The following is a 20,195-nucleotide window of genomic DNA, read 5'->3' as shown; positions in this document are numbered from 1 at the left end:
TAGATCAAACAGCTGCGAAACAGAAACAGCAGCTTTTGCAAACCAGTAATTCCCAAGGGATTTGTAAATTCTGCCACTGGGGAAATACTGGTTCCGTAGTAGTCCTCATTAGTGTGTTTTAAAGGTGTCTTTCATAACCTGTTCTACTAATTGGAGAAAATTTCCCATTACTAGAAAGGCTTTCAGTTGCCTAATATAGTTCAGAGGAGAGCAGGAGAGCCGTAACATGTCTGATACGTTTAACGCAAGCTTGGCTGCATACAGCGTAGACAGAAAGGTCCGTTGCAGAAGCCAGGAGAACTGGAGACCCACAGCGCGGGAGAGCGAGCGAGCTAGGGACACGTGTCTGTTCGCTGCCTTTTAGCTGGAGCTGACGAGACCATATTGTGCTATGGGATTACATTCAAATGCCTGCAGACTCAGTGTGCTCATCCGACCAACACTTGTACCGTCCTTCGGTAATGTATTCCTTCCTGTGAGTGACAGAATTGCCTGTTACTTTGTGAAGACTGCAGCTGGGAGGAAAACAGCATAGCATGAAGGATTAAAGATGATTGCATTGTTCTTTTTTCTTGCTTAGGTCTCTCTCTTCTACCCTTGCAGGTTGATAGGCTGATGGAACTGTATTTTAAGTACCTGGATGCAATGCAGGCAGCTGATAAGAAGATTGATGGAGAGAAACATGTATGTATTATTTAAGTTTTGTGAGCTCATGTCTACAATACCTCTGCACAGGCCTGTTGTCTGCACAGAACTTCTGGCTCAGCCAGGTCACTCTTCTGAGCTGTGCCCTCATGCCTGTGCTGTTGCCTCTTAATTCCTGTTGTCCTGCTCTCCAGTTTCCAGTTAACCTCAGATAAATTGGGCTGAGAACTTCTCTACAGCAAGTGCTTCTGTCCTTTTCTTGGAGTGAATTTTACTAGGGGGGCCTAAGTCTGTACTTCAATTTACCTTCACTTTTACTTGGCTGAAATCTTGCTTGGTTTGGCAGGTGGAGAGTAACTGAAATGCAGAGAGACAATTACATGATAATGTGCGAGGCCTCCTACCCTGGTCTTTAGAGTTCTGATCAGCTGCGAGAAAGCGTCTATTTTGATTAGTTAGATGAGGCTGCAGCCAAAGGCTGGTGTGCTCTCTGCACACCAGCAGTGAATCGTTTTGAATGACATGAGCCTTGGTACCACACAGTACTTTCTTGGAACTGAAGCTGGAACAGACTTTTTGAAAGAGAACGAGCTGTTGGAGTCAGGAAGCAGCTTGCAGAGCTGTTAGCGAGCTTGGCCGGCTTCCCACAAGATTATCTGTATCAGCACTGAAGAGGGTGTGAGATTGATTAGCACTGACGGAGAGTAATCACTGCAGCCGCTGTCCCCGCACGCGGGCGAGCTCAGCATGCCACGGGCTGCAGCCCCCTGCCAGGCTCCGACAAACAGCTGTCTGCCCACGGCCAAGGCCACTTCTCTGGGCACTGGCAAACATTCTGAGGGCATCGGAGCTCAGCAGCACTGCTGCTGCTCAAAAAGGCGCGGGGGTGAGTGATGAATGGAGTTGCTTTTGCTGCCAGCATTCAGGCTCCATATGGACAGCTGCAGCTTCACAAATGAACGGTGGCCTGAAGAAAAACAGCCTTTACCCTTTCCTGCTACCCCTCCGCGCTCCATTCATCCTCCTCGGAAGAGAGCAAGAAATTATTTATTCTTTACATTTCAGTGTTGGTGTGTGGGTTTTAGAACTCAAAAAACGGAATGGATTTTTCTGGCTGAAGTCTTGTGGTGTATGGGCAGCTGCTATACAGAGCCCTTAAATGCAACATGCAGGGCTAGTGTATGTGCCCTTTATCCAAAAAGATCCTGAAGCAGTCTGCAAATGTTAACACCTGTAGCAAGCAGCCAGCACAAAGCAGGAGTGAAGGGAATTTGAGTGTGAAGGAGCTTGTGTAGAAGCTCTTTAATTAATAATATTAACCCATTCGTGTTTACTGATGTACAAGAGAAGAGAAACCAAAGAGTCTCCGGTTTTCCTCCTGTATCCAGAAGGCCACTGTGCCTTTGTTCCACTGCAGGGCTCTGTAGGCTGGAACGGCTAGAATAAATGGATCTCAATTCTTCACTCCTTTTAGAGCTAATAATAAGATTTGGCAGAAACATCTCGTATGTGCGATATATTGGCCACAACGTGTATGAAATACGATGTTAAGGGTCATTCCTAGCTTGGAACACTCTTGGAATTGCTGTTTGTTTTGTAGCGTCCTCAAATGGTCAGTGGGAAACGGTCTGCTGAGATCGGAAGTGGCTCAAGTGGTTTCCCCGCACAGAAGCAGGCAAAAGCCATCATTCTGTCCGTCAAACCACAGCATTGTCTGGCTGCGACAGGATTTATGGAGCACTTTAATATTTCTAGTTGTGGCACATGAATCATTGTGCCACAACTGCCACATGAATCAATGTGCCAATCATTGAATCAATGGCACATGAAGTAGATGGTATGAACGCTTGGTCCTTTAGAAACTGTGCTATGTCACTTGAGGGCTTTTGACCTTTCTCTTGCAGTAGTACCCCAAAAATCTGGAATACAGATCCTCACCTTTCTCCCTGCCCCAAAGAAAAAAGATACTTGATGAGATTTTACAGGTTCAGCCTATACTGATGAGAGCGAGGTTCAGGTCTGATGGACAGAGTATCCTGGCGTAAGTCTGGCATTACAAGAAGTTAAAACCTGATTATATGAGGAATGACTGAGTGTGTCATACCTGATGTTTTATCTTTAGCAGTACAGCTGGCATAAGAAGCTCCTACTCTTGCGGTGCTCTTCCTTTTTCTTTCTTTTAGCTTGGCTTATTTTAGTGATCTGGTTTATAGTCCAGCTCTTCAGCCAGTGGTGGTAAAGGTGTGGGAATAGTTGAGGGTGGAAGGGAGGGGAGGAATTTCTGAAGCCAGTTGTTTTTGAGGAAGATCGGTTGTAATGAAACTGCCCCCTTAATCTGGACAGTGAAACAGGATGAAGTCCAGAGGGAGAGCTTCCCTTCTGCTCCGTGTTACCCACTTGTTTGCTTCTGTGGAATCTATTCAGAAGTGATCAGAGGTGATAACTTAGTGATTACCCCTAATTGCCATGTGAAACCCAGGAGCAAAGTCCACGTGAGCACGTCTCCAACACCTGATGCCTGTCTTAGCACTTTTCTCAGAGTCTTTAGTTCATGAAACCTAGAAAATATCTTGTCCCCCTCTCAAATTCTTTAATTCCTTCTATAGGAAATGGTGCAAAACCCTATGGCTTTTAACTCCCTCTAAAATGAGGCATAATTAGAGGTGGCAGCAATAGCCTTAGTGATCTCTAAAAATGGTAGGAAAAGACAGGAGATGGTTTAATATTTTTATAGTTCCACAGAAAATTATGCTCAGCAGGTTTATTCGATAAAATATTCTCACCAGACACTTTGCACTATAATGACTTACAAATTACATGCTAATTGTGTTACAGTTAAGTCATTCCATCCTTGAAAGGGAGAGGTGGAACTCCTAGCACGAGAGCAACATCCGCAGATTTGGGTAACTGAAGCAGGAATTTGTATTAGCCCAGCATTTCAGTTTGGTTTAGAAGGACCAAATTGCCTGGCGTTGTACTGAGGGCAGGACGTAGCGTCCTGGCAGGGGCTGTGTTAGTGCACGTGAAAAGAACACGACTGTGTTCACGGGAGGACATGCGCGTTCTGGAGCGTGGCTGAATTTGCACTGGCTGTACTGCGAGCTTTTCCAGCAAACAGCCAGCAAGCTGAGGTAAGCTTTGAACCTTCTCGCTGAGACTGGTGGGTCTTTTTAGATGACGCTACCCTAACATGGTTCCTGTTTCTTGCTGCTGAAGTTGAGCTCACGCTTTTGCAGGAGCTGCTGCTCTGTTTCTGCTGACTTGGAAGTGATGGTATGCTTTGTAGCAATCGCAAGGAGCTTTTCAGCTCTTGCAGGTTGGTGGCTCAATTTACAGAAATTCAAGCGTGTTTCTGCTCATAAGGCAAAAATGAAGAAAGTCCTTTCCACGGCAGAGGGCTCTGATGGTTTCTAGTGTGGTTCTGAGAGCTTCTTGGTCACCTTGGTGTGACCTGGATGCCTGCCTGCTCTCCTGGCTGCAGTAGAGTCCGTGACCTGACTAGGGCTCAATCCTAACTGTTCTGTGTTTCAAGGAAAACGGTGGTCAGTCTGCTGAAGAGACCATGTGCTCTGCAGCCTCCGCATGTGAAGGAGGCTCCTGGGGAAATCATCACAGCTGTGAGCTGAAAGCAGATGGTCCTGGGCAGTCCTTGTTGTGGTGGTCTGATTTCACCTGAGGCTTCTGCTTGCTCCTCTCCTGTCGCAACTGTCGGTCCCTGTCTCCTGCATATCCTTTTTGACCAAGGGCTTAGCGATGATGACCTTGAGTTTAGCTATTAGCCTGTGATCTGAAAGCACCTCCTGAGCATGGCTTGCGTCACTTGCCCCTCCGCAGTAATACAGACAGAAAGTAGTAAGGGGAGAGAATCTGTACTTGGTGTAGGAGACAAGAGATGATAGCTGTTCTCATGCACGGCCATTCGCAGCCTTCTCGTCCCTTCTCATGGCCTCGCTGTCCCACCCGGTGAGGAAGTAAAACCAGGATCCTGGAGGTGTTCTTGTTCTCGATCGGTGCCCATCCCTTCTGCTCTGCCCAGCCTTGCTGTGTGTGCTGGGGAAGGTGAAAGGTAGGTAAGGAAGGAGGAGGATATGGAGAATCTTTTGGGACCGACGCCAGTGACTATGTGGAGCAGATGTGATCTTTTGTATAGCATTGGCAGATCCATTGTATCTTTAGGTTTTGAGTCTCTATTTGACACCTCGAGGCCTGTCAGTCCTGCCTCATTAGCGTGAGAGAAGCTCATTTTAGCTTCACAGAAGCCCATCTTATTGCTGTCTTCTCCCATCAGCAAGGGGCATCTCAGTACCTATTGTTGGCAGATTAGAAATGGCATCTGAGTGCTCATTTGGAGGTTAGCGACTTGACAGCTTTGAAAGAGAGACAGAGTGGAAAGGTGGCTATTTGGTACTGTACTGGGAGGCAGATTAGCATTTAAAGGGTGGTTGTGGTTTAAAAAAACAAAAAAGACTGTGAAAAGGCACCTTAAAACTGTTCTTGTCTTCTAATTCATATCTGCTTAATTTACTGGCACAAAATAATCTCACTGCTCTGTCAAGAGGGGCTGTTACAACTGCTGCCTTCTCTGTGTAATCAAGACAGCAGTTGCCTGGATTCGGCTCCTGTGATCGCCGTGCTTGGATCAGAATACAGAACAGACACGGTCTTTGTTTCCTGCTCTGGAGATTCAAAATCCTGGCCTGTTGATGTTTTTCTGTTGAGGAATTTAGCACTGTTGAGAAGAGTAGCCAATAAGTCTGTGTGCAGTGAGGGGGGTAAGCAGTAGTTTGGGAATTGTCGTCGTTCTGGTATGTGGTTTTTTGATATTTCAGTCAATGGCTTCCAATCTCTTGCTAGCCAGACTCAACATTGTTTAGCTTTAGAGACCAGATTTGATCAGGTTCAAGCAATTTGGCATGGATGTAGGGTGAGGAAAGTCACTCTTTGCACAAAATTGGATTTTTCTTTTTACTGGCAAGAGCCTGCGTGCAGGTTTTGCCCAGTCATGCCTGTGCCCATGATTTTGAGAACCTGAAGTAAATTACAGTTGTGCAAATGCTGGAGTCTACAGGACCTGATGCTAAAGCATCCTGTAGCGTAGCCAAAGCAGTTGACTTTAAGGCATTGTTTTTTAAACTTAACTTGTTCTTTTACTGGCAAGCTAGATTTCCAGGAGGAGAGAAAAGTGTTTCGTTACTTATGCTTTCCTCTCTCACTTTTGGGAGGCAGTGGTAAACAGCTCTACTTCTAAGTCACTTAGATTTCTGTATGGTGAGCATCCACCGTGCTCTCTCCAGTGAGAAGTGCACAGGGTTAATTTTCCTTCTTATGCCTAAAAGACTCTACCCTCAATTCGATGCGAGGACTTGGCCTGACAAAACAGGAAAATTTGGTAGCCTAAATCAGCTTTGCTGCTGGTGACCTTGCGTGTGTTTGCCTGGAGCATGTGCACCCCGAGGAGGCACTTCTGGTTGAGCATTACAGGTACAGTGCTCTCGCTGGTGATGGCTCTAATGAGAAAATATTGCTCCGCTGGCGTGTGCCCACCTGCCAGCCAGCTACATAATAAATCACAGAAGCTGCAGCGAGCTAGCAGGATCTGACAAGCTGCTTCCTTTATTTAAGAACAAAACCAAAAAACAAACCCCAAAATACAAAAGGTCACACGTGACATTGGTTACTTTGGCCTGTCGGTCTCCATGAAAATGGATGGCAGGTTCAGCTGGTGGACGTGGCCGGCCTTTCTCGGGGGAAGCTGCTCTGAGCTTATTGCCGGGCTGCTTTTGCCCGTGTTTTGAAGAAGCAGCTCTCTCTGAACCAGGCAAATGGAATGGCCTCTTGCCTTCTGCCTTTGGCCTCCGTTTGGGCAGGTCTCGCTAGTGAAACACGGGATGTGCAGAGGAAGAGCGAACCATCGGCATTCCCGCGGAAGCCGGTGGTCCTCTGCTAACAGACCCCGGCTGGGGTTTGGCCCTGTCGGTATTCCTAACCAGTGAAGCTGGAAGAGCAAGGCTGGGCATGGTGAAGCTGTACTTGTGCAGAATTTTCAGACCTGTTTTCTCATTCATCAGTCGATAATGAAGTTGGAAGCCTGATAGGTCTTTGAGTCTGCTGGAGTCATGTTCTGCACTGCTTAACAGCACCCTCAAATGGCCAGTAAAAGAGCAGGTTTTTTGTTCCATTTTGACAAAGAACTTATAAATAATAGATACACTGGTTTGTTCCATATTCACAGTCTCTAATCGCTCAATTTAGAAACATAATTTGTATGTTTAAATTAAAATGTTAATTTGCAGGTGGACACACTTCACAACCAGCAAAGGCAAAACCTTGTTCAAAACTGAATGCCATGTTTTGTGAATTTAAATGAATTATTAAAAGTATTTCTTCTTTGGCGAGAAATATATGGATGTTAATGTTTTGGGGAACAAAGCGTTTCTTAAGAAACCGCAAATATCACCAACATTTTGCCACTGCTAATGGGAAGTACTTTGAGAGACAGTCATCACACCTTTTCTTTGTGTTGCTTTACAGGACATGGTGCGTCGGGGAGAGATAATAGACGATGACATGGAAGACGAATTCTATCTCCGTCGCCTGGATGCCGGTCTCTTTGTTCTACAGCTCATTTGTTACATCATGGCAGAGATCTGTAATGCCAATGTTCCCCAGGTAAAGCTAGGTACAAGGCTGGCAGATAATCTGTGTTTCCATCCATGATACAAACAAGACTCTCAATCCTTGCAAACACTGCCTCATTGAATAATCTTCTCTTTAATTCCTTTTTCGGGAGGAAACCTCCTGCTTATTGCACTTGTGGCAATACAGCTTCATCAAGTTATAGCAGTTAGGAGGACATTAGTGGGTACAGAAGGTGACTATTGTCACTGAATTCATACAGTCTGCCATGAGCGAGGTCACAGTTTGAAATGGAAAGCCCCTATTCATGCCACTGCTGAGAGAGTAGTGGAAGGGACATTCTCTCAGAAGGTCTCCCAAAGGCACAGACTACAGAAGGTGACTTCTCTTGATCCATGCAAAATGCTGCATCTCTGCTGGCGTGATTACGTTGGGGTTTGTGAATATGTTTTGTGGTTACGTGTGCCTGTGCCACATGCCTTCCTGAACGTTTCTGAGTGGTGCTCTGGGACTGTCGACTAGCAAGGCTGAGTTGGGTTTTGTGGTGCTCAGGGTTTCTGCTCTTCCCTCAAAGTGGGGAAAAAGTGGGGTATGGGGTATGTGCATGGTTTTGTGTTGTACTGAAGATCACTTTCTTCTCTTTCCTATCCCCCATCAGATTCGTCAGAGAGTGCATCAGATTCTGAACATGAGAGGCAGCTCCATTAAAATTGTTCGACACATCCTAAAGGGTGAGTTGAGATATTCCTATGCATGTGTCTCATCTCTACTAGGGACAGCTAGGTCATCACTTTGTAGGATGAGCCTTTGCATGTAATTCTCCTTGACTTCATGAGCACCTTCAGGCCGCAGTTGAGTAGTGTTCTGAGATCTGGGCAGGGCTGGAATCACCCTGATAAGAGGCATGCTTTACCTTGGAGTTAGGACACTTGCTGTTGTCTGCTGTCGTGGAACAGCTCATCACTTCATGCTGCCATCGCCTACAGACTGGCTGGAACTTGCTGCTGACATTAACGCTAGAGTAAATATTTAAGGGAAGTGTATGTGCATGCTAGAGGGAAGAATAGTGGAGTCTCATCTTTCATTAACATGGCCCTGCACTTTACCATCTGCACCATATTAGTATCCGTGGTGTATTTGTCTTGTTCTTAGTGTCAGATTAATATGGATTATAGCATTAAAGTATCCTCTGTAGCTTTAAAATGTAGCTGTTGTGATTTGCAATCCCAGTTTTAAAGGACTGCTTGTTATTTTTAATGCTTATGTTGAATTAGAGCAACGCTTATTTGAGCTGTGGCTCTCATCTGTAGCCTGCTGTCCTTCAGCAGAAGCAGCCAATTGAACGGGGGAAGAAGTGGACAGGACTCAGACTGTCCCCACAGCCCCCTCCGAGCTGCGAGGCTTAGCTAGAGAGCCGGTAATCTGCTGCCCACAGGAGGTGCCTCCTGATTTAGCAAGGGGTTGTGCGGGACGTGTCTGCTCCTGAGGGGCTGTGTTGTTTTCGGTGAGGGGTGAGGATCTCTCTCTTTCTCTTCTGGAGAGAAAGGAAGGTTGGCAGCATATCTGGGGGTACTGGGCTGTGGGTTGTGTTGTTGTGGTGTCTCTGCTTTCTTTGGGAATAACAATGATGTTCTCCTGGTGTTCTCCTGGCCTTTCCTCTGTGCCCACCCCCCCCAACACTGGCAGGTACAGGCAGCTTTTTTCTTGCAGATCCTGTTGTTTTTCTCCCTTCCCATATGCAGGAAAGAAGGGCATCAGAAGGGTGGCTGGTATGACGAAATTAAGAGTGATTTTCTGACAGTGTGAGATTACCTGCAGCTATAGGCAATCTCTTTGGCCCTTGTCCTTTGCTAGCAAGTGCAAGTTAATGCCTGGTGATGAGCATGGGGCACTGGGTAGGATGTCTTTTCTGCTTTTAATTGTGATACTTGACAATTCCTGCCTCCAGACTGTCCATTTCCAATGTAGGGCATGGCTCACGTCCGCTTTCAGATTCCCACGCTTGACCAGGGCCACGGGTGCCCAAGGGATTCGTCTGCACATCTCGCTGTATTTACACACTTCACGTTCATGTCTTTGGTTTGTTGATTTACATACAAAGCTGAATTGGAGGGCAGCTGCATTAAAATTTCATCTGATTCTTTCTTTCACACACAGTGACTTGCATTGTGAAACTTTTTCAGTGGTTTTATCATGTCTTGCAAGCTGCGGATTGTGCAGCAGGTTCGGAACTCTCAGCAGTAGCACCTTCTCTGCCTGAAGAGGCCACACATGGCATGTTAATAATAGGGGCGATGGATACAGTATTTGGGGCTCTGTCTTCAGCTCTCCCCAACTCTTATGCTTGCCAGTTTTAGAGACTTTTGCCATCACAGTTGTCAATGACCTTAGAAATAAATGTGTTTGTGGGCCCTCGTGAAATACTGCAATGGGGCCCAGAAGATTCCTGCCAGGTAGGAGCAGCACTGAGCTTATCTGCAGTCTGTGCTGGTGAAATGTAAGTTTTTCAGTAGTTACACACCTATGTCCAAATATGTTGTCAGTGCAGATTCACTGCCTTTTAGCAGAAGCGACACCACGGACAAGTACCTGCCTCTCCAGAGGAGTTGGTTTGTTGAACACAGCTTGCCCGTCGGAGTAGTGGGTTTGGTTGTGGACCCTGGAAGCGTGCCTCCCGGGCGGGCCAGTGGGGCGTTTCCGAAATTTAATTGGTGTCTGAACTTTGGGACTCTATCCCAAATGACTGGGAGGCTGGGAGCCTCAAGCCTTGGCTGAAACATTTCAGGCCGCTTTCCAACTTGCTCTCAGGACAGATAAGGCTGGTTTATTTTTACTTTTCGTTCAGTGTTTTGCTCTTGTTCAGTTTTTATTTTCTATTTTTGCATACTAATTAGGTGCTTGGTTTTTAGTTTGATTTTTATGGCCTACATATTCTCCATGTTTCTCTGGCAACCTGACAGCTGATGGATCCCTTGGGGTTGCTTAGAATTACTTACGATGCAAGCGAGGAAGCAAGACTGTTTTCTTATGGTAGGGCTTTCAAGGGGGAGGAGTGGGCAGGGAATAACTGAAGGCTCATTAAATGCATTTCTGCAGGCTGACCAGTCCTCCCACAGTTCCTTTCTCTTGAAGATCAAGCATTACTTGCAACGGGACAGTTAGTTTATCCTTTGGAAGAGAATGACTGAACGGTGCGTGCCTCGGCTGGGAGGATGTTTTTGGGATGGAGACTGGTCCTCACGATAGCAAGTGGTGTCTGTGTCTTGGGGCAATTCTTGCCCCATCTTGACCCAATCCCTCCATCTCTCCCATTGGGAACGGAGCGAGGCACAGACCTCTCTAAATAGCGATACTTGGCCCTGGAACGGGAAAGCACGCTGTTCCTTACCGCTTCGGAGAGACCAGCCTTTGGTGCCTGCTCCCTGTGCTGGGCAGCTGCTGTCAGGAGCCCCGCAGGAACTGAGGTGCAGAGGTCCCTCCCCAGAGGTGCTGGCGGTGATGCCTGGTTAGACATCTGGTTTCACTGAAGGTAATGGGCACATCAGGGAGCCGGGAAGGTGGAACGCCTATTGAACGTTACAAACCAAACCTGTTAGCATGGGTAATCAAAAAGAAACGGTAGCTATGTTATGAGGACTGTGCTAAATTTGGCCTGTGGTCCCCCACTATGTGCAGGCTTTATAGCTTCCAATATCCATTACAAGCTTCAATATTTCCCTATTGATTTTTACTGTTCTGTAACCATTGTATTTTGTCTAATGAAGCAGAAACCAATCTTAGGTCCTTTCCCTTTGTGTAGCTACAGCAATGTGTAAGCTCTGTTTAACTGTTGGCTGGGGCAGCTTACATTTGATTTTTTTTGCTGTCTCACTGAAGTGGTGGAATTTTAAATAAAAAAGTAAATACATAAAACCTTGGTGGGAGATTTTTTTTTTTTTTAAAAGCCTGGTTCTGAGGGTTTATCTGGTCTCTTCAATTTAGCATTAGCAACTGTTGGTAACCCAGTAAACAGTCTGCCTTGGGAGTCACTGGGATTTTAGTCTTACGAAGCCTAAATATTTAGAAGGAAAAATGCTGAGCTTTTGGACAAGATTAGAGGAATTTGTGGCTTGCTTTTGTCTGAGTGATCTCACTGGGACAATAGAAGGGCAGTGTCATTAGTGGCACTCTGCAGTTTCCCTGCTTGAGTTGTGTGTTCAAGTGCTCCGGCAGTCCTCAAAGCTAAAACCAGAGCTGGGCCTCGAGCCCGCTGCCTGCGGCGCGGATGCTTTGAGCGCAGAGCTCTGCCTGCAGCCGGGGCCGACCCGGGCTGCCCCAGCGCTGTGCCGGGCTGGGACCACGTCCGTCCCTCACGTGGGTATCCTGAGCTGTCAGAGGTAGCAGCAGGCAGGGAAGCATTGCCCTTGGGCTGCAATAAACACAGGCAATTGCGGTTGCTGCATCTGTTTCAGAGGCACTTAACTCTGACAAAGCACGGAAAGGGCTCGTTGGGGACAGAGCCTGCTCCTCCTCGAGCTCCGCTGCTGACGGAAAGCTCTGGTACTGCCCGAAGGGAACAGGAGAACCCGAGCTAAACGCCAGCCTTAGCTGGCACCTTCTCCTGGGAAGGTAAGCCCGTCTCTGCCGCAGTGGGGTTTCTCTCCTGCCAGCAGCGGGCGGCAGGTTTTGATCCCCGGGCGCTGTGGTGCAGCCCTTCGCTAAAGCGTGCAAATGGCAGCAGAGCTGATGCCGGGCTGCTGGAGCCGTGCCCTTATGCAATTAGCCAATACATAGGTAGCTGCAACAAATCTATTAGCTTGGTGTGCTGTCTTCGTGAAGTGCGATGGAGAGTTTCTCCTCCATCCGAGGGAAGGGCTCCCTGTGCTGGTCCCCCTTCTCCGGGACAGCGAGGAGGTCAGGTTCACTTGCAGCAAACCTCAGCGTTACCCGCCTGCTCTTGTTACAGGTACTGTAGCAGTTTATAAATATTAAAAGGATTTCTCCCAGAGGCCCTGGCAAAGAACTCTGCTTCTTGTACATGGAGAGAGAGAGAGTGCACACAGGAGGCAAGACTCCCACATCAGCTAACTTCTCCCTGTCCTCACTCTTTTCAGTGCTCTTATAATAAAGGCTTTGATGGAGCTCAGAAGCATGTAGCAGTGCTGAACATATAAATATTAAAGCAAACTTTCTACAGCAACTTACCATTCAGATGCTGAATACAAGCTGTTCTGTTTGTTTAGGAAGAAGGGAAAGAACACGAGAAGGCGGAGGCTGGAAAACACTGTCTAACCAGGCAGTCTGCTCCTGATTTACTAAGATTTGTTCAGCTCCTTGCTTTCGCAGCTCAAAACCTGCTTTTCATTTTTCCTTTTTAAACCATCTTTGAATTTGCAGGTTCTGGTGGCAGGAAGGAGGGAGCTGGTATGGGGATGAGAGCTGCCAGCTTTAAATGAATGTCAGGAGGGAGAGCTGCAGAGGAAGTTTTTGGTTCCGTGGTGTTTGACTGTGTGCATGGATGGGCAAGACCTTGGTCAGGGTCTGGTGTCCTCTGCCTGAAGACAAGCAGTTTGTTTGTAGTTAAATCTGAACTGGTGTGTTTTCTTCTGTATGGTTAAAAGCACTTGTAGATTGGGGCATTGGTCTCCACGTGACAAAAATCCTCATTCAGGATGCTTGGACAACAGGCAGGCTAAACGTGGGGCTAGGAATGTTTAACAGTTGGGTACCAGCCCCTGCCTGACTTCCCCTGATGATACTCAGCATTACAAGGGACCTGGAAAGCCGGTGTTGTCAGGACTCTTTTGAATGTCTTGGGCTGAGAGAGGCCAGCGGTACGACTGTGCGGTTCAAAGGGCTGGCAGTGGGCTGCTGCTCTGGGATGACAGAGGAGCTGGGAGGAGCACCTGGGCTGTCACCTTCCTGAATGGCGACAGGGAACAACCGGTACCATAGGCGCCGGGAAGAGGTACTGCCTCTGGGTGCTAGTGCCTGCTTGGGCTTGTTCCTGCTACGGTCTCTGTTTGCTACAAAAACTTTTAATGAGGGGACAGTAGATGCTTATTATGCAAAGCTTTAACCCTGGGGATGGGGAGAAAAACCATCAACGCTCTGTGCATAAATTCCCATTCAGCTGTTTGCAGTGGATGCAGATTTAGATTCGGCTGTGGTATCTGCAAGAGGAGTTGCCCATCGTTCATCAGTATCTCACCCAAAGCCTGTTGTCTGTCTGCTCTCTTCCCCGCAGAGTACGCGGAGAACATCGGGGATGGGAAGAACCAGGAGTTTCGGGAGAGCGAGCAGAAGCGGATCCTGGATCTGCTGGAGAATTTCTGAGGACTCGGGGGCCGAATTCTGTGTCTGCCCACGAGGACATGGCATCTGGTTCTCCCTCCGTCTCCTGCCCTCCTCCAGCCTTGATTGCACGATAAAAGTGATGTTTCTATGAAACTGCTTCTAAATGGGATTTTGGAGATATTAAAGATAGTTTGCTTTTTTAAATTCCTTGTTTGTTATTTAAGTAGTCTGCTGTGAGAGGGATTACAGCCGCGTACCTCGCAGTAGGGCAGCTCAAGATTTTTCCTTCCCACCCCCAGTCAAACCGCAGTGATCGCTGTGAAACAATACAACAGTAGCGGCATTAGAGGGAGGGTAAAGGGGAGGCCCAGATAGCTCAAGGCGTTGCTAGCACGTTATTCCAGCCTGACACATTAACGAAAACGTACAACCCGCCGTACTGACGTAAACAGGGGAGGCTGAGGCATTGGTACGTGTCCAGTTCAGCTGCTCTTCAGTGGCAGAGGGGAACCAGGACGCAGCCACATTGGCCGTTCCTGCTACATCTTCCCAAAGGTGAGTCAGAACCAAACGCAAGTTTTGGCACAGGCCGGTCAGCCACCGCCCGTCCCGAAGGGGATGTCGGAGTGAGTCTGTCCAGGTTATACTCGAAACTAAGAGGGACCAGTAAAATCCCAGTATTGCCCAAATTCCAAATCAGTAAAGTGCCCAGATTCCACTGACTTCCTTTCGCAGTCGGCTTTAGGTCTTGGCTGTGCTTGCTCTGTAGAAAATCAGCATTCTGATTCTTGAACTGGGAGTCTGGCTTTTTACAGCAGCAATAAGTTCACCAATAGAAGAGGGAAAACCCCACTCCTGCAGCCTTTTGCAGGTGCGCTGTGGGAGCTGCAGAAAGACCAAGTGATTTGCCTCTGACCGACTTGCTGATTGCAGTGGGACAGACCGCAGCTCGTTTTTCTGTTACCTTTCTGCACTTGCAGTGTAATTTCAGGTGTCAGCGTGCCAAACCCTACCGCTTCCCCGAGCAGTGACTCCCAACTGGGACAAGAAGTAGCTGAGAATATTTTCCCGCATCCTCTTTTCTTCTGCTAAAGTTAATGACTGTCATCACAAAACATCGCAGCTCCAGCAAGCTGGGCCTTGCCTAATTTAGAGAGATTTGCATGCTGGCAGCATTCATTTTTTATCTCCAAGAAAAATGCATTGTCAGGGAAGCTTAAAGGCTTCCTTCAATCATGACTGCGTAGGCACTGCTGGCCTGGGTGCTATCAAATGCTGTTATTCAGGGGATCAACATGGAAGTCGTGGTTTCAGCAGCCACAAAAAGCTGCAAAAATACATTTTTGGTGCAGAACTTGTTTGAATTCCTCATTTCTTTCTTCTATTTTCAACCCGCTTCCTTAAAGGTGTGTTTTCCTTAATCTTTCAGATGTGTTTAGATTTTTACTTTACTCGAGTCTGGGAATTGTCCCCTTTCCACACCACAGACAGCGGATTTGTGGTCAAAGCCGGTCTCTGGTTTTCCTCCGGGAAGATGACCTGTTGTTCCCTGTCCCACAGTGCCCTTGCGTGGGAAAAGCCGAGGAGAAAGGGAGGGGGTGCGAGGAAGGAGGTTTGAGCGGAACAGAAGGGGAGCTTAATGAATGGGAAACAGCTTCGACTGAGAAGCAGGGGCCGCATATCTGGGGGGAAAAGGGCAGGGAGGATCTCGAAAAGAGTACTATAAGCTGCTTGAGTACAAGGTAAGTTTTTTTTAAATCTCAATGTACCGTCTTTGATCTGATTTCCCTCGATTTGCTGCACGTGTGCACGTATGTGGGATCATTTCCGTGCACGGTTAGTGAGCTGGTGCGGGTGTGCAGCGCACGATCGCTGCTCTGCGTCGGCTCCTCAGGTGGGGAAAACCTCCAGCGGCGTCCGGCGGGAGTGAAACCCCCGCTCCCGTGTTGCTGCTTCGGCTGGAGTTTCGCTTTCGGAAAGTGAATTTCTCCTCCTTTACCATTTCCATTCTAGCTGCGTTAGCTGGGTTACTAAATATGGAGGCTCTGGGCTGAAAATCATTCCCTGCTCTAATGGCTGGCCGGCTCGCTTTCCGGGAGCGGTGCTGCTGGAGGGAGCTCAGGCTGCTCGTAATGAATGTTCCTCTTGTATAAGACAGCTTTTCTTTGATTGTTTTTTTTTTCCCTTTTGTAATTTGTTAGCTCTTCAAAGCGCTTCACCAAATCCTTTAAGTCTCTGGATAGTTCACTGAAAGAATTGGTATTGAAGCAGTGGTGATTTAACATGGTGTGTACCCTGCGATTACGTGGGGTACTGCTGCTTCTGCTGGGATGAGAGTCGCTCTTAGGGCGGGTGTTTGTGCTAGGAACGAGCCCGAGCGTTAACGACTCTCACCAGGTTGTTTCAGGGTAGCTTTCTTCTGGGTTCTTTCATTTGCTCAGTGTCAGCGGCTGCCACAGTGGGTTGTGCCAGTGAATGCTTGCTGTGAGTATTCGTGCCGAGGGACAGCGGGTGACGGCACCGAAGGCTTGGTGCGTGGCGGTGCCGTGGCCTGCGGGTTCGCTGGGCTCCCGGGGCAGCAGCAGGGAAGGGCCCCGACGCTGCTCCGGGTGCCGGCGGTCAGTGCCGCCCCGGCTTGGGAGAAGAGTCGTGGCTTTCCCACCCGGAATGGGGACGACTGGTGATGGGGACTGGGGCTCAGCATCGTCCTGCGAGCTGGTGTTCTCTGTGCCTGGCAGGACGGGCTGCAAAGGGGTGGCTGGGGCACGGGACGGCCGCTGCCGGAGCCGCTGCCGGCTCTCTATCCCCGGCGGCCGCAGGAGGAGCCGGTGCCTGTGCCGCAGCGAGTCGGAGGCAGCGCTGGGAGAGCGCAGCTTTCTCCCGGGGGCTGCAGGGCCGGGGATGCGGTGCCAGCCCCTGCCCTGCCCCTCGCGGTTCCCGCGGCCGGCGGGGCCCTGCCGTGATGCTGCACCGCGCCGTGCCGCAGCCTCCCCAGGGGATGGCACGGGAGCTGCTGCCGAGCGGCCCGATGGCAGCGGCAGCTCCCGTGCCGGTGGGACAGGCCGGCCCTGGGAGAAAGAACTCCTTGGAGGAGTGTTTTCACTTACGTTTTTCTTCCTGAGCCGAAGGAGATACTTGCAGGGATTACAGAAAGCCAAAATGCCCGTGCCTACCGGAGCACAACCCAACCGTGCCCTTCTCTGTGGTAGATAAGGATGCTCAGACGTTGCTGAGGAATTAGCACAGAGCTGTTATTGCAAGTCAGGCTTTCACAAGACGGGTGATGAATTATTCTCTCCTCCTAATTTCCGAACTCTTTCAGAGGGAGGAAGCCCACTGCACAAAAGTTGGGATCCTCTGCCTGGCAGTCCCGGTGGACCGGAGGGACCGAAAGCAGCTCCCTGCCCTGTCTGGGATGTACGAAACCTGTTACCTTCTACAAAACCCTGGTAAAGCATGAAAAAACCCTCAGCGTCCCCAGGGCCTGATGGTGTCGGTGTGCTGGGCTGCTGCTGCACCGGGGTCTGGCTCTCCAGCGTCTCGGCACCGCCCCGGCAGGGACGGGGGATCGGAGCCTCCCGCTCCGGCCTGCGCTCCCGCTGCTCCCGGGGCCGTCCCTGTCCGCGGCGTGGCCTCTGGGCTTGCATTGCCGCTCCTAATGCTTGTGCCTGGAGAAATCCCCGCTCCGTAAATGTTTTCAGCAGATAAATAATGAAATTTGGTGAGGAGAGGGAGGTGCACTGAAAGAGGGTGATGACCAACAAACTGTGATCTTGTTTTAGGCCTGTGGGAGCTGCTCTCCCAAAAGCGGATTTTATCCGTGGGGTGCCTGGGGCAGGGAAGTTGCTTTGTGCCTCTCCTGCGGTCGGGGGGGCCTTCGGCACCCGGCACCGCCGTGCACCTGCGTCCCAACCGCGAGTGCTGCTTCTGGGAGACGCCGGATCCTCTGCCTTGGTCCTTGGGATGGGCTGGATGCCCACCTGGGCCCGCTGTTATTAATTAAGATAATTATTCAGCTTAATGTGCTGCTGCAGGCCGGCTCATTTTTGCTGTAATGCTGAGCAGCACGGAGAGGCCTTGGAGGTACGAGGACGGGCGCCATGAGCCTTAGCAGCTGTGGGGAATGCTGCTGTTGTAATTGGGGAGGATGAAAGGCTTGAGCCAATAACGCATTTTCTTAACGAAGCATTCGTAGGTTGTGGACAGTGGGGTTTGTTCCCTGCTTTAACACCTTCTGATTTTTTTCACCCTGGGTTAAAGTTCAGGGGCAGCAGCATCACTGCTGGCTTTTGGGCTAAATGTTTTTTGGGAGCGGGGCGAGGGCGCGGCGCAGACCCCAGCACCCCTCGGGCTCCGAGCCGCTGGGGGCGACGGCGGGGGCATCTCGTGAGGTGACAGGAGCCGGGTGGCTTTGTCTGGTTCACCTGTGAGCCCTCGGCACATCAAGCCACGCGTGCGTTCCCCTGCCCGCCCCGAGGCGGCCGTGTGCCGGCGGTGCCGCGTGGGACCGAGGCGGCCCCGGGGGCTCGGGGCGGGTGGGAGATCTCGTGTACGGGGAGATGCTAAAACCTTCCCCGGGCAGGAACGGCCGAGGAGAGCCGTGACGGGGAGCAGGAGCACAGGCCGGAGCGCGGCCGGGAAAAGCCCCGATGGGGGTTTTGGGCAGGACGCGGGGCCGATGCCCCCGCTGCTGCCCGTGCTCTGGGTGCCGGGCCGGGCTGCGGCACGGAGGCAGCGGAGCGTGCGGGGAGAGAGACCAATCTCCCTCGCACCTCTCCTTGGGTCATGTTTTCTTGTCTCTGATTGTAAACAGATTTGACTAAAGAGGTAAATTAGAAGTTAATTAGAGGGAACATGATTGATGAGGCACTCTGGTGATGGGGAGGTAGGAGGTTTGCACTCTGGGAGAAAGGAGAGGGGAGGGTGTTCTGCAGCAGGAGCGTTGCCCTTCACCCCCACGCTCCCCCTTCCCTCTGCAGCCCGGCCCCGGGACGTGGTGTCGGGGGCTCTGCTCCCCCCGGGGAAGCCCAGGGCTGCCCCGGGCTGAGGCCGGCTGCGGGGAGCGGCTGCTGCAGGAGGGGATGTGAGCCCATCACCTGGGCACCTGGGCTCTGCGAGGGCACCGATCCGGGTCGGGTACCGGGTGCACGAGGCTGCTGAGCGCTAGCGGAGCATTTGGAAAGCAGGAGAGAGCGGCGAGGGACGGGGGAGATGCTGTCCCCAGTTTGCAGGGCCATCGGCTTCCTCTGGGCTCCGTGCGGGCTCTCGCCCCAGCGGGGTTTGCCCGGGCTCTGCTGGGGCTGGGGCGAGTGCTGGGGCAGCCGGTGCGGGACAGAGGCGGCAGAGGGATGGTTACAGCAGCCCCAGGGCGGGTAACGGGGTGGGAGCCCCGGTGCAGGCGGCCGACAGCTCCAGGGAAGGCGTCGGATCCCAGCTGCGGAAGCGCCGGTTTCCTCCTGCCGGGAGCAGCAGGAGCTGGCGGCTCTTCCCCGCGGCCGCAGGAGACCGGCACCGTCCTCGCCGCAGGTCTGAATCCATCTTCAGCCCCGCTCCTGGCTGAGCCTCTCTAAATGGGGAGAAATGAGTGCAAATCATGACTGAGGAATATCTCTTGGCATCCTGGTAGAGAGACCCAGGCTGCACAAAGAGAGACTGTCAAAACTGGGAAACTAACCTTCAGCAGCACAAATAAGTCACTTAAACTATTGATTTTTTAAAAAATATTTTTTTCTTTTAAGAGCTGGGTTTCAGGGAAGGCTTTTCTCATTTTCTCACATGGCAGTAAATAATCTGGAGGGGGAAGGGGTGGTTGGTTTGGGGTTTTGTTGTTTGGGTTTTTTGGGTTTTTTTTGTTTTTTTTACATTTGATTTATTTGGTCCTTAAAACAATGGTTTGGAAAGAGGGAACTGTTGCTGAAATGATTGACACCTGTGACAGTGCTTCTCCCCATCGGGAGCCCGATGTGGGTTCTGCAGAGGAGGAAGGAGTTAATAGACTAGAAATAGGCATGAATTGTTCTCTGAAGAAAGAATTCTTGTCAAGTAATTTTCTTCTGAATTTTATGCTTTGGGTAGCCTTGCCCTGCGCGGGGGCTGCTCTGGGCAGAGACCTGTGACTCCCGAAGCCCTTACGCGGTGGGTGGACGTTCCCACCGCCTTCCCCCGTGCCGTGCCGGGACCCCCGGGGCTTCCCCAGGGTGGGGGCCGGGGGCTGCGGCCGTCCCCGAGCCGGGTGGGGGACGGGGCCCCGGCGTTTCTGTGCCCCAGGGATGCTCTCCCCGTCCGCGGGGCCCCGGTGCTCCCCCAGCCGGGTCGTGCCGCTGGGACGGGCTGTGCCGGTACTGGCACGGGGAGCCGGTGCCAGCGCTGGAGTCTGAACCCAGCGGCTGGTGTGCCTGGGCCAGTGTTCCCTCCATGCCCAAACCCTCTCCCGGGCCTGCCTCCCTGCTTGATTTAAATTTTTTTATTATTTTTTGTTGTTACAGCGTGGCTGGGCTGTGTTTGCTCACCTGAGCTCCCACCCCGCTGCCTCCCCTGGCTGCTTCTCTGCATCGGGGTTTTCAAATGGGCGCTGTCTCCGTGGCTTATTGCGCCCGGGATGATTTGTGGAGGAGAAGGTTGTAATGTTGGATGTCGGT

General features: G+C 50.5%; 1 protein-coding gene across 1 annotated transcript in view; it reads left to right on the top strand.

Annotated features, from left to right (window-relative positions):
• CTNNBL1 (catenin beta like 1) overlaps nucleotides 1–13,755 on the top strand; it is a 56,111-nt gene extending 42,356 nt beyond the window's left edge. The window contains exons 13-16 of the mRNA XM_075517213.1: nucleotides 604–684; nucleotides 7,177–7,314; nucleotides 7,940–8,012; nucleotides 13,508–13,755. Coding sequence (XP_075373328.1) covers nucleotides 604–684; nucleotides 7,177–7,314; nucleotides 7,940–8,012; nucleotides 13,508–13,596 — 381 coding nt within the window. The 3' untranslated portion in view covers nucleotides 13,597–13,755. The remainder of the gene's footprint in view (nucleotides 1–603; nucleotides 685–7,176; nucleotides 7,315–7,939; nucleotides 8,013–13,507) is intronic.
• Nucleotides 13,756–20,195: the final 6,440 nt, after the last annotated feature.

The sequence above is a fragment of the Mycteria americana genome, chromosome 14, assembly GCF_035582795.1.
Source record: "Mycteria americana isolate JAX WOST 10 ecotype Jacksonville Zoo and Gardens chromosome 14, USCA_MyAme_1.0, whole genome shotgun sequence".
NCBI classification, from domain to species: domain Eukaryota; kingdom Metazoa; phylum Chordata; class Aves; order Ciconiiformes; family Ciconiidae; genus Mycteria; species Mycteria americana.
This window is presented reverse-complemented; position numbering and strand designations above follow the sequence as displayed.